Raw genomic sequence first — 15,667 nt, 5'->3', positions numbered from 1 at the left:
AAATGCATAATTCCCTGAAAGTGGTGACACAGGAAAACAGGGTGGTGAAGATGTGTAAGAAGGAACTTTAGATGCTGGTTTAAACCGAAGAAAGACTAAAAAAATGGGAGTAACTCAACAGGACAGGCAGCATCTCTGGAGAGAAGGAATGTGTGACGTTTCGGGTCGAGATCCTTCTTCAGATGGTGCAGATGTTTGTCTCATTTGCCTTTATTAATCCAATTCCATTAGAAGAGAAGCCATGTTGCCTGTAAAAGGAGGACATTTCAGATGACTTGAACGCTTCATCTTAAGAGCGAATACAATAGAAAAACTGTGAGAAAGGGATAACATCCTTCCAAGAGACGGGTGGGAAGAAGTATGATCTAGGTAGCTGGAGGAGTCGGTGGGTTTATAGTAAATCTCGGTGGATAGTTATCTCCTGAGATAAAGACTTCAGATCTAGAAAATAGAGGTGTCAGAAATGAATGCGAGAATTGTACAACCAGCGATCCCCCCCCCCCCCCCCCCCCCCCCCCCGTAGTACACTGTGCAAGTTAGTAGTGAAGTTGATAAAGTTGGTGAGTTCCGTATGAGGGTAGGGAGCAGCACTAGTGTAGTCGTCAGTGTAATGGAGAAAGAGTTGTGGCAGTTGTTTTGAATATGTTGGTTACATGTAGCTAGCTAAAAGACATGCATTGTAAGGGATTTGGGAGTGCAGGTACATAGTCCCTTGAAAGTGGCATCATGGGTATATAGGGAGGTCAATAACGCTTTCACACATTGGCCTTCATCAGTCAAGAGTATTGAGAATAGAAGTTGGAAGGTCATGTTACAGTTGTATAAGACATTGATGAGGCCACATTTGGAGTATTATGTTCAGGTTTGGTTGCCATGTTATAGGAAGGATGTAGTTAAGCTGGAAAGGGTGCAGAGAGGATTTGCAAGGATGTTGCCTGGACTCTAGTGCCTTGGCTATTGGGAGAGACTGGGACTTTATTCCTTGGAGTGCAAGAGGATGAGGGGTGCTCTTATAGAGGTGTACAAAGTCATGAGAGGATTAGATCAAGTAAATGTACAGAGTCTTTTGTCAAGAACATAGGTTTAAGGTGAGGGACCGGGAATTTAATAAGAACGAAGGGTAACTATTTTTACACACAGGCTGGGGGTATATGGAATGAGCTGCCATTGAGGCAGGTACTATCATAATGTTCAAGAGACATTTCGACAGATACATGAATAGGATAGATTTAGAGGGTTATGGGCCAAGCACATGCAGGTGGGACTAGTGTAGATTGCGCATGTTGGTCGGCGTGGGCAAGTTGGGCCAAACGTCCTGTTTCCATGGCTCTATGACTATTTATGACTCTACTGCTCTGACTCACACAAGCTGCTCTCACAGTACTATCCACACCTGCAACCTCGACCACCAAGAAGAGAAAGGGCTTCAGGTACTTAGGAACATTACCCCTTCAAGCTACATACTATACCTATGGAAATATATCGTCAACCGATCAGTGTTGCATGTAATAGAATTTCAAAAACAGTAACACAGTGGGATTACCTTCACCAGAGAATTATGGTGGTTCAAAAAGTTGGCTACCCACCAAACTACTCATGAAAAACGAATGGATTTCAAAAAAAAATCCTTTCCGCTGCTAAAAGTGATCAACATACATAGAATGCTTCCTCTAAAAAAGCATGGATAAGATTGTTGAGAAGGGATCCAGCATGTGTTTTAATAAATTTTGGATATAATATCAGTAAACTTTAACAATTTTATATTTTGTTTTTTTCCCAGAAATTTGGTAGCGCGCAATCTAAACCTGAATTCACCGTGGATTTAAAAGGGGCTGCAATTGAATGGGCTTCAAAAGATAAATCGAGTAAGAAGAATGTAATTGAGGTAAATATTCTCCTTCTTTGTACAATGTGCGAAATAGCCAGCCATTAGACTTTAGAGATACAGCATGGAAAGAGGCCTTTCGGCCCACCTAGTCCGCGCTGACCAGCGATCACCCTGTACACTATCACAATCTTCCACACTTGGGACAATGTACAATTTTAGCGCAGCCAATCAACCGACAAATCTGCACGTCTTTGGAATGTTGGAGGAGACGGGAGTACCCGGTGAAAACCCACGTGGTCATGCGGAGAACCTTGGTGTTTATCGTTCTCCTTTTCCCCTCGGCTCTCAGTTTTTTTTCTGGCTCTGAACACTTGCTGAACATGTTTTATTTCCTGGCCTGTGGTTCTATGTGTAGTGATTTTCACCTGTGTGCTCAAGAACCCATGGTCATGAGTTAGTGATTAAATATTGCCTGTCTCAGTCATTGACTAATTTTTCAATTGAGAGATGAGAATCAAACCACATGAAGCTGTTCCTTTTGGTTTGGAATTTGGGGCTTAGTAATTGATATTGCAAGCTTCCACCAGTTGATGAAATGCCTCATGGATATTATTGACTTTGAGGTTTTTAATATTTTCTCTGGTGGAATTCAGAAATCATTACTTGAACAAGTTGTTTCCATAAAGGTAGTATTAGTTGTTTTGCAATATTAAATCATAGCTATTCACGGGGAGAAGGAATGGGTGACTTTTCGGGTCAACCCGAAACTCAAACTCCCGTTGAGTTACTCCAGCATTTTGTGTCTATCTTTGGTTTAAACCAGCATCTGCAGTTCCTTCCGACACAAATCATAGCTGTTCTTTGTTGCTATAAGTCCGGGCAAGGGCACAATGTTGGTTGGGCCTTTAGAAAGAAAATCAGAAATGGCAAGGCTAAATTAATTAATTAGGAGGACTCCATTCTCCAGTATTACATATTGCAGTGTTGACAATTATTTAGCTTCATTTGAAACTAAGAATAAATGATTTTTTTCATGTTTTATCAATGAAGCCCAAGATTCAAAATGGCCTTTCATTTTGGGGTCCTTCAGTATGGATTCCTTTGAGTACAAGAGAGCAGAATTTGAAGCCATAATGGAGACCATAAGTGAACCCAGATTTGTGGCATGTTGTACCTTGTTCATGAGAAAACCACATACCAACAGAGATGCTACTGTGAAAATTTTAAAACTTAATGAATAATGCAGAGATTTGAAATCAGCAAATTCCTGAACTATTTTAATTGTTAAAGTTAATGCTAAATAGTAAACCTAATTTTGTCTCCCTAGATTAGCTTCACATTTGAAGTTGGATAACAGGGAATATTTTAATCCTGAGTTTTATCTGGGGAAAAATGATTTTGCCATATATGGAAGTACAAAATCCTGCTAGTTCAATTATGACGTCTCTTTCTGGGAATGTCAATTACGACATCAACATGCCAACCATGTGGGCTGGAGACATCATCCAAAACACCAGACCATTCTATTGATAATTTATTTTTCATTGAGTCTAAAGTGACATTTCCATTTCTGAAATATATTAGAGTAACTTTACATACTTTTAATGTAATGCATTGAGGTGTGCCTTTGTTCAAAATGTGTTATGCATTTGAATATTATACTAATCAACCTATATATGTATTGATAATTGTGCCATGTGCAATAAATTATTAATGCTCTATGTTGACTTGCCCAATGGGAAGGCTGTTCTACTGAACTTTAACTGTTTACCAGAGGTGGTAACATTTTGTGATTAATATCTAATGCAGTTAAAACACGGGGTAGTCTAAGTTGTGCGCAGGAAGTAATTTTTTAAGTAATAAAAACTGAATGCGGTAAGGACGATCTCCTTGATTATCTGTTTGATTAATTGGGAAATTTGCCATTTTCTAGCTCCGAACACGTCAAGGAACAGAATTACTGATACAATTAGACAATGATAATTTCATCAATGAATGGTATAAAGCTCTTGAAGAGACTATTAGTAATCAGGTATGTATTCAAATAGAAACATTTTGATTTCTATTTCTGTTTGTATCGTTTTCTTTGCTTTTACTGATACACTGTGAAGCTGTTCAAGAAATCTGAAGACTAATTTGCATCTCACAATTAATTTCATCGCAGGTAGAGTCTGATGACGCTGCGGATGATGACATGCCAGAGTCTCCCGGCATTGAAAAGCATGATAAAGATAAGAATAATAAAGACTTAAAGAAATCACGGCGTAAGTCATATACATTGATTTCATACGGTTAAAGTCAATTTCAGCAAACAACATATGATTCCTATTTGCCATTTTCATTGCGAGCAGGATGTAAGCAACCAAATGGTAGACAGTCAGAACCCTTATCCCAGGGTGGAAATGTCAAGAATCAGAGGGCATAGCTTTAAGGTGAGAGGGGCAGAATTTTAGGTGATGTGAGGGGCAAGTTTTTAAACACAGAGTGGTGGGTGCCTGGAATGCACTGTCAGGGGTGATAGTGGATCCAAATAAGATAGTGGCATTTCAGAGGCTTTTAGATAGGCACATGGATATGGAGGGATATGGATCATGTGCAAGCAGAGGATGTTAGTTTAAGTTGGCAACATATTCAGCATGAATTCAAGCTGGAAAGGGCACAGAGAAGATTTACGAGGATGTTGCCAGTAGCAATGGGGAGAGGTTGAGTAGGCTGGGACTCCATTCTATGGAGCGCAGGAGGATGAGAGGTGATCTTGTAGAGGAATAGATTGGGTAGGTGAATTGTGGACCAGAGGACATAGGTTTAAGGAGAAGGGGAAAAGATTTAATAGGAATTTAAGGGGTAACTTTTTCACACAGGGTGGTGGGTGTATGGAACAAGCTGCGGGTGGAGGTAGTTGACGATCCCAACTTTTAAGAAACAGTTACACAGGTACATGGATAGGACAGGTCTGGAGGGATATGGACCAAGCACGGGCAGGGGAAAGTATCTGGGGAGTGGGTGGTTTGGGTGGGCCAAACACAGGCAGATGAGACAAGTGTAGCTTGTTAGTGTAGGCAAGTTGGGCCGAAGGACCTGTTTCCATACTGTGACTCTGAATATTATGGGCCGAAGGGCCTGTTTCTGTGCTGTACTATGTTCTCCGTTCACTCAAAAAAGAGAACTGAAATTGAATTTGGTATTAATAGTTAGTTACAGATTCATTATTGCATTGCATGGAATTACTCATTATTGAAAACATTTCCATACCGAACATTTTTAATTAATTATAGTAAACTCAAAAACACAACACTGTTCCAATTTAAAGCTCTGTTATTCTCTTATGAGTCCTCAATGTGTACAAGTAGTTCTGCTATAACATGTGTTTCCATAACACAAATTGGATAATAGCGATGAATTAGGGAAACAGTATTTACATTAAGCGGGCTAAATTTGTTACACTATTTAGATTGGAAACCAGAGGACCACTTTGAAGTTACTTTGGAAATTGGCAAGCAAAAAGAAACCTTCTTGGATTTAAACAGTTTAGGGAGGGGAAAATTGTTTTCATGTAACCTCCATGCAGTGATCAGATACTATTCTCTCAAGAGCACGGTTATTACTTTAAACTGGACATTGAACTTAGCAAGAAGTTGCTTTTATCGACACTTGTGCACCAATATATAACCTATTAAGCAATGTAACATACACTCTTGAGTAGTTTACCTTGCAGTAACAAAGATAAATGTATTGCTGTTAAAAATATCTTTATTTCTAAAGATTCCATGGAGAAAAATAATTTTGGTATTGTGTCAAACTCCCTGGCCCAGAAGCCTCTTTTCCAAATTGACACAATTACCTTTATAGCGTGATTTCCTCTCACGTGAGGTTTCTTCGAATCATAACTGTCGCATTATAGCAAAACTACACACACTAATTGAGCTAAAAATATTTGTCATTTTTCTATGACTAAAGATGCAATGGCCTCCATAGATTTTTATGGCAACCATGGTAAAGAAAAGCTTTATTAATCATTAATATTTATTATATTTTCCCCTTCTTAACTGTACACTTGTATTAGTAATATAAATAGAAACTGCTGGAAATACTCAGCAGGCCAGAAAGCATCAATGTAGAGGGAAACAGAGTTAAGTTCAGGCCAATAGTGAAGTTTACAGATACAGAGTGGATACAGGTAATTCAGCCCACCAAGTCCGTGCCGACCACAGCTATCACCCATACTCTAGTTCTATCATACACACTTGTTCTATCATACATGCTAGAGACAATTTACAGTAGCCAATTAATCTACAAACCTGTTTGTCTTTGGAATGTGGGAGGAAACTGGACCACCCGGAGTAAACCTACAAATAACACATAGAGTTTATCCGCTTTTCTTTGCTTATTAGATAGAAGTAGAGCTAGGTTTGCAAGGGTTTTTAATTATTGGGTATATTGTTTAAAACCCAGCATGTACAGAAAGTGGATGTAAAGGCACCAGACTGTGAGCCTTATGGGCCTGTCCCACTTAGGCAACTTTTTGGGCAACTGCAGGAGACTATGCAGTCGCCACATGGTCGCCACATGTTCGCGGGTGGGTGACGGGGGGTCGCCTTCATGGTCGTGAGGAGTTCCCGCATTCTGGGAACTAGTCGCGGCCTCATTATGGTCGCCGAGAATTTTTCAACACGTTGAAAAATTAGCGGTGACTAGAATGAAGCCGCCATGGAAAGTAGCGAGAATTCTCGAGCCGTAGGTGGATCGCCAGGTGGTCCTAATGGGTTGCCAGGTGGTTGAAGGTTCTCGTAGGTTGTAGCCGGTGCTGGCCGGTGAATTTCATTGGCTCATTGGGGGGGGAAAAAAGGTAAGCAGTAGTTTTCAGAACCAAGGATAACCGACCAGTAATGTTAAATGTTGCCGAGCTTCACAGACGTGTATCTCTGGCTTCTTAAATGTTGTCTCCACTCCTTCTACCCTCTCTCCCCCCTCTTTTAAAGGATTTACCGTACACTGTGCATTAGCCGTCTTTTTACAGCATCAACCTCCCTGTTCATCGCGGTGTGTGTCTGATTCACCTTGGCTTTGTACAGTGTGAATTTGTTTAGACAGCGCTCCGCTGCTTGCGTGTGAGTGTGTGTGTGTGTTCGCGTTCGTGTTCGCCTAAGTGGGACAGATGTGTTGTATACAGCGCATAATCCCCATAATACACATCAGCTGTTGTACACAGCACATAATCCTCCTCCATTTTTGCCACCACCAGCGGAATCCCCGCACTAGTTGCATCTTCCCAGTTTCACTCCTTTCTATTTTCTGCAGAGTGAACTGCAACTCCTGGTTCACTCCAAAACACACCCCCCTCGCCCGGTACTTTCCCCTGCAACTGCAGGAGATGCAACACCTGTCCCATATCTCCTCCCTCGACTCCATCCAGGGACCCCAACAGACCTTTCAGGTGAGGCAGAAGTTCACTTGCAACTCCTCCAACATCTACTGTACCTGTTGTTCTCGATGTGGACTCCTATATATCAGCGAGACCAAGGGCAGACTAGGCAATAGTTTAGCTGAACACCTATATTCAGACCGCCTTGGCCCATGCAATCTACTGGTTGCCAAACACTAACACCCCTTCTCATTCCCACACTGACCTTTCTGTCCTGGGCCTCCTCCACTGTCAGAGTGAGGCCCAGTGCAAATTAGAGGAACAGCACCTCATATTTTGCTTGGGCAGCTTGTAATTCAGCGGTATGAATGTTGATTTCACTAATTTCAAGTAACCCCTGCCTCCCTCTCTCCGCCCCACCCTAATTGCCAGTTCCACAATTTGCATCCATATATCCCTTTGTTATCACCTCTTCCACAGCCAAAAATAGACCATTGTGGGCTCTGCCTTTCCTTGGTCATCGGTGCTGGCTCTGATTTTGTTCTGAACATTTTCATATCTCTAGTTTCCCTCTCCCCGACTCTGTCTGAAAAAGGGTTTCAACCTGAAACGTCACCCATTCCCTATCTCCAGATATGCTGCCTTACTCCAGCTGAGTTACTCCAGCATTCTGTCTATCTGTCTATCTTTGCTGCCTGAAGCACTGAGTTACTTGAGCATTTTGCTGAAGATTCCAGCATCTGAAGTTACTTGAGGTGTTTGTTGCTTTCTGTGTTACGTTCTCCGTGACTTTTTCCCTTAAAAAACAATGTTTTTTCCGCGAAAGTCTTAAGGATTTTTCTGTCATGGTAGAACATCTGACACAGAAATGGGAGTTGTGAATTAACTAAATAGTAGTAAGTTTATGAAACCTCAAGAAGCAGGTTCAGTGATCAGTGGTAGTGCAAGAAGTCTTCTTTCGTATCCATCTTCCATGTTTCAAATGTTGACATCGCTGTCATCGTCCGTCCTAAAAAGAACGCAAGCTTCCAGCGACAATCAGTGAGAGCCATCACTTGTTGCAATAGATTGATACTGAATTGATACTGAATAGTTCCCATTACGCAGAAGCAATCATTTTATTTTATTTAATCACAGTTATCAAACTATATTCATGCATTATTCTTAGAAAATTGCATTTGATATTGATGTGGTTGGTGATAGGTTGTCAGCAAATGTATGAATAGTTTCCTGCAGGTGAGAGGGGGAAATTATGCCTTTGTTCCCTTTCCACTGGCTGCACCAATGCCAGCATCAGTGAACTTTTTGTTCTGTTTCCACGCTGCAAATATGGTGAAAATAAAACCCTTCATGAGGTTAAGGTTACCTGCTTTTTTAATTGACGTCCTGAATTTACATTATCAACCCGATTTCTTTCCTCCCTGATAATTTTTTTTAGCCAACACATTATTGGCAATAGCTCTGCAACATCACTTTAAACTGCCGTGTAAATGGAATAACATGCAAGCGATTATTTATTGGCATTATTTATGTTTTTAAAATGCTTGTCATCAAATTTCACGCCGGAACACCAGGTGCTTGCAGTGTACACGAAGAGAAACTATCTCATGCATAATCAAATTATTGGGAATAAGAGTTGCTCTTATAGACAATAGGTGCAGGAGTAGGCCATTCTGCCCTTCAAGCCAGCACCACCATTCACTATGATCATGGCTGATAATCCACAATCAGTACCCCGTTCCTGCCTTATCCCATAGGCCTTGACTTATGAATGAATCTGGTTAAATACTCTGATCAGATGGAGCTATGCATTAAAGATCAAGTGAACTGCAGTATCAGTTGCTACCAAATTTGCCATAAGCCTGAGGAAACTATTTTGCTTGGTGCAAAAACATTCTTAGTGGAGATATTATAAAACTTGGTACATTAAAAGCCACGCTGAAAATGTAAAGTCAGGCTCATTTACCAATTGACTTAAAAAACCCCATGAAATCTATATTATAAGAAAGTGTCTTCTGAATCAATAAAGTATCCACCATCTTACATCATGTTTATATTAAAATCTTTGTCATTCTTTCCTTACAAAGCAACTTGAGACTGTTTAATTGAATAGTTTTGTAGTTTAAGTTTTATGTTTATTGTTCCAGCGATTAAGTCCTCTGGTAACGTAGATAATGCAGACCAAAAAAAGACCAAAACAAAATTGAAAAAGTTTCTGACACGAAGACCAACACTCCAAGCTGTGCGAGACAAAGGCTATATTAAAGGTAAGGGGAAAAAAATCACATTTGTTGAAGACGTCCATTTCAAAGTACAAGTGAAACACTTTTAAATTTATCTGATATAAACATATGACAAATTGCTGTAGACTTTTTTTGTTTTTACGACGTAATGAAACCAGTGGATTTCTCCTCCCATTTTTTCCCCCCATGAAGTGCTCAAGTCATCCTACGCCACCTGCAGCTAAGGAGCTAGCAGCTCTCTTCATGTCTTTATCAGAACTGCTGTTCAGGCCACAAGGAAGTGCATAGTTTCCTTCTAATTTGCTTCCTCTGCAAAAGAATGTGGGAGTTCAGCTGAGTGAGCAAAACAACCTTTGTCTTTCCAATCAAAGCCATTGTTGCTTCCTGTTAATATGCCCTCAACTTGTGGAACTGTTCAAACACAGATATTTTCTAAATGGAAGAAGGGGAGTAGATAAAGTGCATGATGCAGTAAATATATTTCACTCTAATCAATCTGAATTTATGGTTCTTGGACGCCGTTGCCCGTTCATATTAAAATATTGCTGAACTGACTAATTAAACTTTAATAAAAACTTGTTTCCATTTAAATAATTTCCCAATAAAATTGTTACATTATATATTGTTATATTTTTAAATGTTTTATTATTGTTACATTATATGATATTATATCATGTACATTTTAATATATGCTTCCTGGATAATAGGGCCTTCTTTAAAAAAAAAAAAAGGCTTGTCATCTAAATTAAATTTCAAATATGAAATGCTATTTAAATATTTTTTGTCCAAGATTTTCTGGTTGGAGCAAATGAATATTATTTGCATCTTCAATGTATGAGTGTTGTTAGGCTCGCTATTCTTAACATAAAATGTTGGCCACTGTGTAAAACTGTATTACCAATAACTTTTATTTTTATTTAGATCAAGTGTTTGGATGCAATTTAAGCAGTCTATGTCAGAGAGAAGGCACAACTGTACCTAAATTTGTGACGATGTGTATTGATCACGTGGAAAAGGAGGGTATGTAGTCTAATTTGTTTCAGCAAACTATTTCACGCAAGCTTGGACTATGCTTGTGGAATAATATCGAAAGAATCCATAATTGTTCACCTAATGAGAGTAATTGTGCATATTTCACAGTGCATACTTTCTTTTAATTTCATCTTAAATATGGACTGATCACACTTTTTGCAAAGTAATGATTTTCAATATTGATTTTTAAACATTGAGCTTTTACATTTCTGTAATTCAGTCTCCGTGTTCTATTCCTGTTTATGTTGATTCATCTTATTCCATCAGGCTTAAACGTTGATGGTCTTTATAGAGTCAGTGGCAACCTGGCTGTTATACAAAAACTGCGATTTGCCGTCAACCATGGTAAGTTACATTATTAAACGTGATTTAAAAAAAAAAGATTATTAAATCCTTCCATATAGTTAACAGCAGAACCTGATCTTTTAAATTTAAGTCTTTATACCTATGTTTCTCTTTCTTCATTCACCCAGGGGTGCAATGCTAGTCCACAGCAGGGCGCCCTCTGGTGTTTCTTTCCTTCTCTGTGCAGCTGGATATGAGATCTGATACATTTGAGAACGTTAAACATAAACTCATCATAGAATCAAAAGTTTAAATCTGTAAAACCCTTGTGATAATTTTCTTTTATTAAATAATTTACATGACATTCCTTTGTTCTTGCCATACAAATGTGTTGCCATACAATAATCGATTTGAATATAATTAATTGTGACATCTATTAAGAGTCATAGAATCATACAGTGTAGAATCAGGCCATTTGGCCCAACTTGTTAATGCCAACCAGTGGACACCCCTCCATTTAATCCCATTTCCCAGCACTTGGTTCAGAGTCTTCTAGGCAATGAGGTGATTCAAGTGCCCGTCAAAATGCTACTTAGATGTACCCTAGCTTGAACTACTCTCAGGCAATGTATAACAGGTACTTTGGGTGAAGAAGGTTCCTCTTATATTCTCTCTAAACGTATGCAATATCTCCTCATAATTTGTGGAGTACACTTTCATCCACCCCTTCACTGAAATCCAAACACAAAGTCAGGTTCCCTTGTAAATGCTGATGGAAAGTATTCATTTGGGACCTCAGCTATTACTTTCTAGCTCCTGCACAGAATGCCCATGTTTAGTTTAGAGATACAGCATGAAAACGGGCTCTTCGGCTCCAACGAGTCCACTCGGACCATCGATCAGCCGTTCGCACTAGTTATATGTTATCGCACTTTAGTATTCACTCCCTTCACACATGGGGCAATTTACAGATAGCTGTCAATCCACAAACCTGCACATCTTTGGGGGGGAAACTGGAGCACCCATAGGAAACCCGCGCTGTGACAGAGAGAACGTGCAAACTCGACAAAGGCAGCACACATCAGGATTGAACTTGTTTCCCTGGTGTTGTGAGGCAGCAGCTATGTGCCGTGTATGTTGTCCCTACCTTTTCCCCTGCTTATTCTTTTGCCTTTCATATACTTAAAAACACTCCAAAATTTGCGTTAATCCTGACTGGCAGTAGTTTTTTTTATAATCCTTCTTAGCCTTCTTAACTTCCTTTCTGCACACATAGAGTCATACAGCATGGAAACAGGCCTTCTGCCAACCAAGATATATTCCTGAGCTGGTCCCATTTGATCGACGTAAACCTCAAAACCTTTCCTACCACATACCAGTCTTTTAAACATTGTAATTGTACCCACCTCCACTGCTTCCTCTGGGAGCCCATTCCACATACCCACCACCTTTTGCCTGCCCCTCGGGTCCTTTCCCCTCTAACCTTTTCATCTGTGCTATCTAATTTTAGACTCCCTTACCCTGGGGAAAAAACTCTGACAATCCATCTTATCTCTGCCCCTCATGATTTTATAAACCAATATAAAGCCACCCACAAATATCCTTTGCTCCAGGGAAAACCAGTCATCCTTGTGAATCTTTTTTTATGCTTCTGACGGGCCTCCACTGTCAAGAATTCCCTTTATCTGTCAATTCCTTTTTTCTCTTTTCGAACCCCGGCTATCCCTCGACATTCAGGACTCCTTATCCATGTTACTCCTACCTATTCCCTGACAGGAATGTGTTGGCCTTGAACTCTAGTTATTTCTCCTTTGAGACTTGGCTGCAAGTAGATGCTCCCAACCTTCCCTTGCCCAGTACTTCTTTACTTTAACGAGATTGAAGTGTTCCAAGCGTCACGAGTTAGGAGTGTTTAATTGTCATATGCACTGGGAAAAGAGCATAAAAATTCTTGCTTGCTGCAGCTAAACAGGCACAAGAATACACCAAATAAAGAACAATAAGTAATATTACATGTAGCCATGTGTAACTTCATATCCATGACTATTTCATTAGTTTTTCTTATTAAGAGATTATATAAGTTTTGCTGTGAATATGTTTTTTGATGTCATTAGCTGGTTCACATTGATATGCACTACTGCCCCTTTAAATAGTTTTCTGCAGTGTACTTGGTGAACATGTGTGGTAAACAGCATACAACCTATGTGGATGGATTTAAATGCATTTGATTTGTTGGTAATGAGTTAGATCATTTTTCCTGTGTGGTGATTGGTTTGGGGGCGGGAGCTGGGGATGGTGGTTAATCGGTGAACAGAAGAAGTCCGCGGGCGGAGCAGAGAGAAATACGAAGAACAGAGACTGAGAAGAATATGTTTTGACTGTCCTACTCGGTCAGTAAACAGTTGAAATATCTTTCCTCGCGGTGAGGTAAGATAAAGACTTTTACAGAGAACGTGGTAATTGGACTGTGAGCTGCAGCGGCTTGCTGAGCTCAAAGACTTTTCCTCTGCCGCTGCCTTCCGTCATTAGCGTAGTTAGCCGTAGCCTAGCTGCTACCCCTTCAGCTCGGAGGTGTGGATTAAAGACTGTCGCTGTTTGGACTTTGTGATTACGGGGAGAGTGAGAGCAGCGGTTAGCTGAGCCCTGGAGACAACGAGGGAGAAGGAAGATTTCTGCCACATGGGGTCCTCTCTGGTCAGCCAACTCGCCAGCAGCTCGCCAGTCGCCCGCCAGCCGTCATCGCCAGCAACGTGCCTTTCGCCCGCCATCTTGTGAGCTTCTGCACTGTGCACTTGTCGGCTTCAACTGTATTTGGCCGCGACGCTCTCCAGCTTCGACCAGGCCTGCAACGTGGGGTTATTCTTGTTTTGTTTTTCATGTTGCCGGCTTGTGTGAGTGAGTGTGTGGGCCCACATAGCAATTAATACTTAAAGGTACTATAAAAGATTGATTTATTGAGTGGTGGTGTTTGAATATCTGTGTGAGAAACACCAGTAAAACACCATATTTTGGTTATTGATATTTTATTTTGTATTTCCCTGACCAACATATTTTTTATTTTAATTAATAGAATAAATGTGAAGGTAATTCATTGGAACATAGTTGTCAGTTGATTTATTTTAACTGTTTCTACAGTAAGGTATACCATTTAATATTGAAATTAAAGGTGCCCTATTGTCCAAATTAAAAGAGTGCATAAATACTTAAATTAAGGGTTAACTAACACCTATAAGGGAATTAAAGTTTACGAACCTGGGGCGCAGCTCACGTAGAGGGCAAAGAAGCGCTACATACAGTAAATGATAATTTATAGTCGGCTATCAGACATTAACAGTGCAAGTCAAAGTATGTAGTGCAATCTATAAATAATTTATAGTAGTTGCTGAGGTAGGGTTGTGGTTAGGATGCTACTTAAAACTTTGAGTCTCTCTAGCGATATTCGGATTAAAATAGATGCAATTTAGCTTTGAATTCCCTTGCTGTGCATTTAGCTTGTTCTGCCTATTGATCTGATTATTTCTCTTCTCAGTGATTGTTCTCTCCATCTGAACAACTCCTCTGAGTCTCTTTCCCCCTGCCAAATCAGTTTAAACCTTTCCCCAATAATACTAGCAAACCTCGCATCAAGGAATATTGGTCCCACTCTGGTTAAGGTGTAACCTGTCCCACTTGCACAGATCCCACCTTTCCAGTAACAGTTCCAATAATCCAGGAACCAAACCCCATTCTCCGGCACCATTCTTTAGCCGTGCATACCTCTGATGTATCCTTCCAATCCAATACTCAATGGTTTGTGGCACCAGAAGGAATTGAGCGATTACAAGCTTTGAATTGTGCTCTGTACATTGTACAATGTACAGGTATGGTCATTGTCTCCAAAATGTCACCTGTATACTCTGGAATTTAGAAGGATGAGGGGATCTTATTGAAACATATAAGATTATTAAGGGTTTGGACCGCTAGAGGCAGGAAATATGTTCCCAATGTTGGGGGAGTCCAGAACCAGGGGCCATAGTTTAAGAATAAGTGGCAAGCCATTTAGAATTGAGATGAGGAAAAACTTTTTTCACACAGAGAGTTGTGAGTGTGTGGAATTCTCTGCCTCAGAGAGCAGTGGAGGCTGGTTCTCTGGATGCTTTCAAGAGAGAGTTAGATAGAGCTCTTGGGGATAGTGGAGTTAAGGGATATAGGGAGAAGGCAGGAACGGGGTACTAATTGTGGATGATTAGCCATGATCACATTGAATGGCGGTGCTGGCTTGAAGGGCCAAATCGCCCACTCCTGCACCTATTGTCTATTGTTCATCATGACTTCTGGCTGTACACTTTCACCTTTCAGGATGTCCTGCAGTCTCTCCAAGACATCATTGACCCTACCACCAGGAACACAACATAGCAACCGAGAGTTTGTTTTGCCACCATAGAAATACCAGCTGCCTCCCTTCACAATAGAGGTCCCACCACCCTTCTGTACAGCAATGCCCACCATAGTGCCACAAATTGGGCTTATCGTGCTGTTTTCCCCAGCGAGGCCATTTCTACTGCACCACACAATTTCCTACATGTTAGGTCAGATTGCCTTCTCAATTCATCAAGATTTGTCTTAATATATTTTAAAACATGGATGATGCTCATTTTCACAAGCAAGGAATATGATGAGCAAAATATATGAACTCAGAGCTTTACTTAACTTTTGGGTCTATGTCATTGTTTCCATCGCTGAAACATGTTTGAAGGACTTGTAGGGTTAGCAATAAATTAAAAATCAGATTACCAAGTTTGTCTTAGTATATTTTTAAGACATGGATGATTTTAGTTTTAGAGATACAGCGTGGAAACAGGCCCTTCGGCCCACCCAGTCCGTGCCAACCAGCCATACACAAACACAAGCCTAGACACACTTAAGGACAAGTTACAC

General features: G+C 40.3%; 1 protein-coding gene across 4 annotated transcripts in view; it reads left to right on the top strand.

Moving 5' to 3' along the window:
- The window catches only part of arhgap12 (Rho GTPase activating protein 12), a 138,106-nt gene that overhangs the window by 107,110 nt on the left and 15,329 nt on the right, over positions 1-15,667 (top strand). For all 4 annotated transcript variants that reach the window (XR_004415980.1, XM_033045364.1, XM_033045356.1 and 1 more), the window contains 6 exons: positions 1,781-1,885; positions 3,762-3,860; positions 3,993-4,092; positions 9,338-9,457; positions 10,355-10,453; positions 10,733-10,810. Coding sequence is in view for 3 of the 4 variants with exons in the window: in XM_033045364.1 (XP_032901255.1) it covers positions 1,781-1,885; positions 3,762-3,860; positions 3,993-4,092; positions 9,338-9,457; positions 10,355-10,453; positions 10,733-10,810 (601 nt within the window). In the remaining variant the exon portion in view is untranslated. The remainder of the gene's footprint in view (positions 1-1,780; positions 1,886-3,761; positions 3,861-3,992; positions 4,093-9,337; positions 9,458-10,354; positions 10,454-10,732; positions 10,811-15,667) is intronic.

Source organism: Amblyraja radiata, chromosome 2 (assembly GCF_010909765.2).
Source record: "Amblyraja radiata isolate CabotCenter1 chromosome 2, sAmbRad1.1.pri, whole genome shotgun sequence".
In the NCBI taxonomy this organism is placed as follows: Eukaryota; Metazoa; Chordata; class Chondrichthyes; order Rajiformes; family Rajidae; genus Amblyraja; species Amblyraja radiata.
This window is presented reverse-complemented; position numbering and strand designations above follow the sequence as displayed.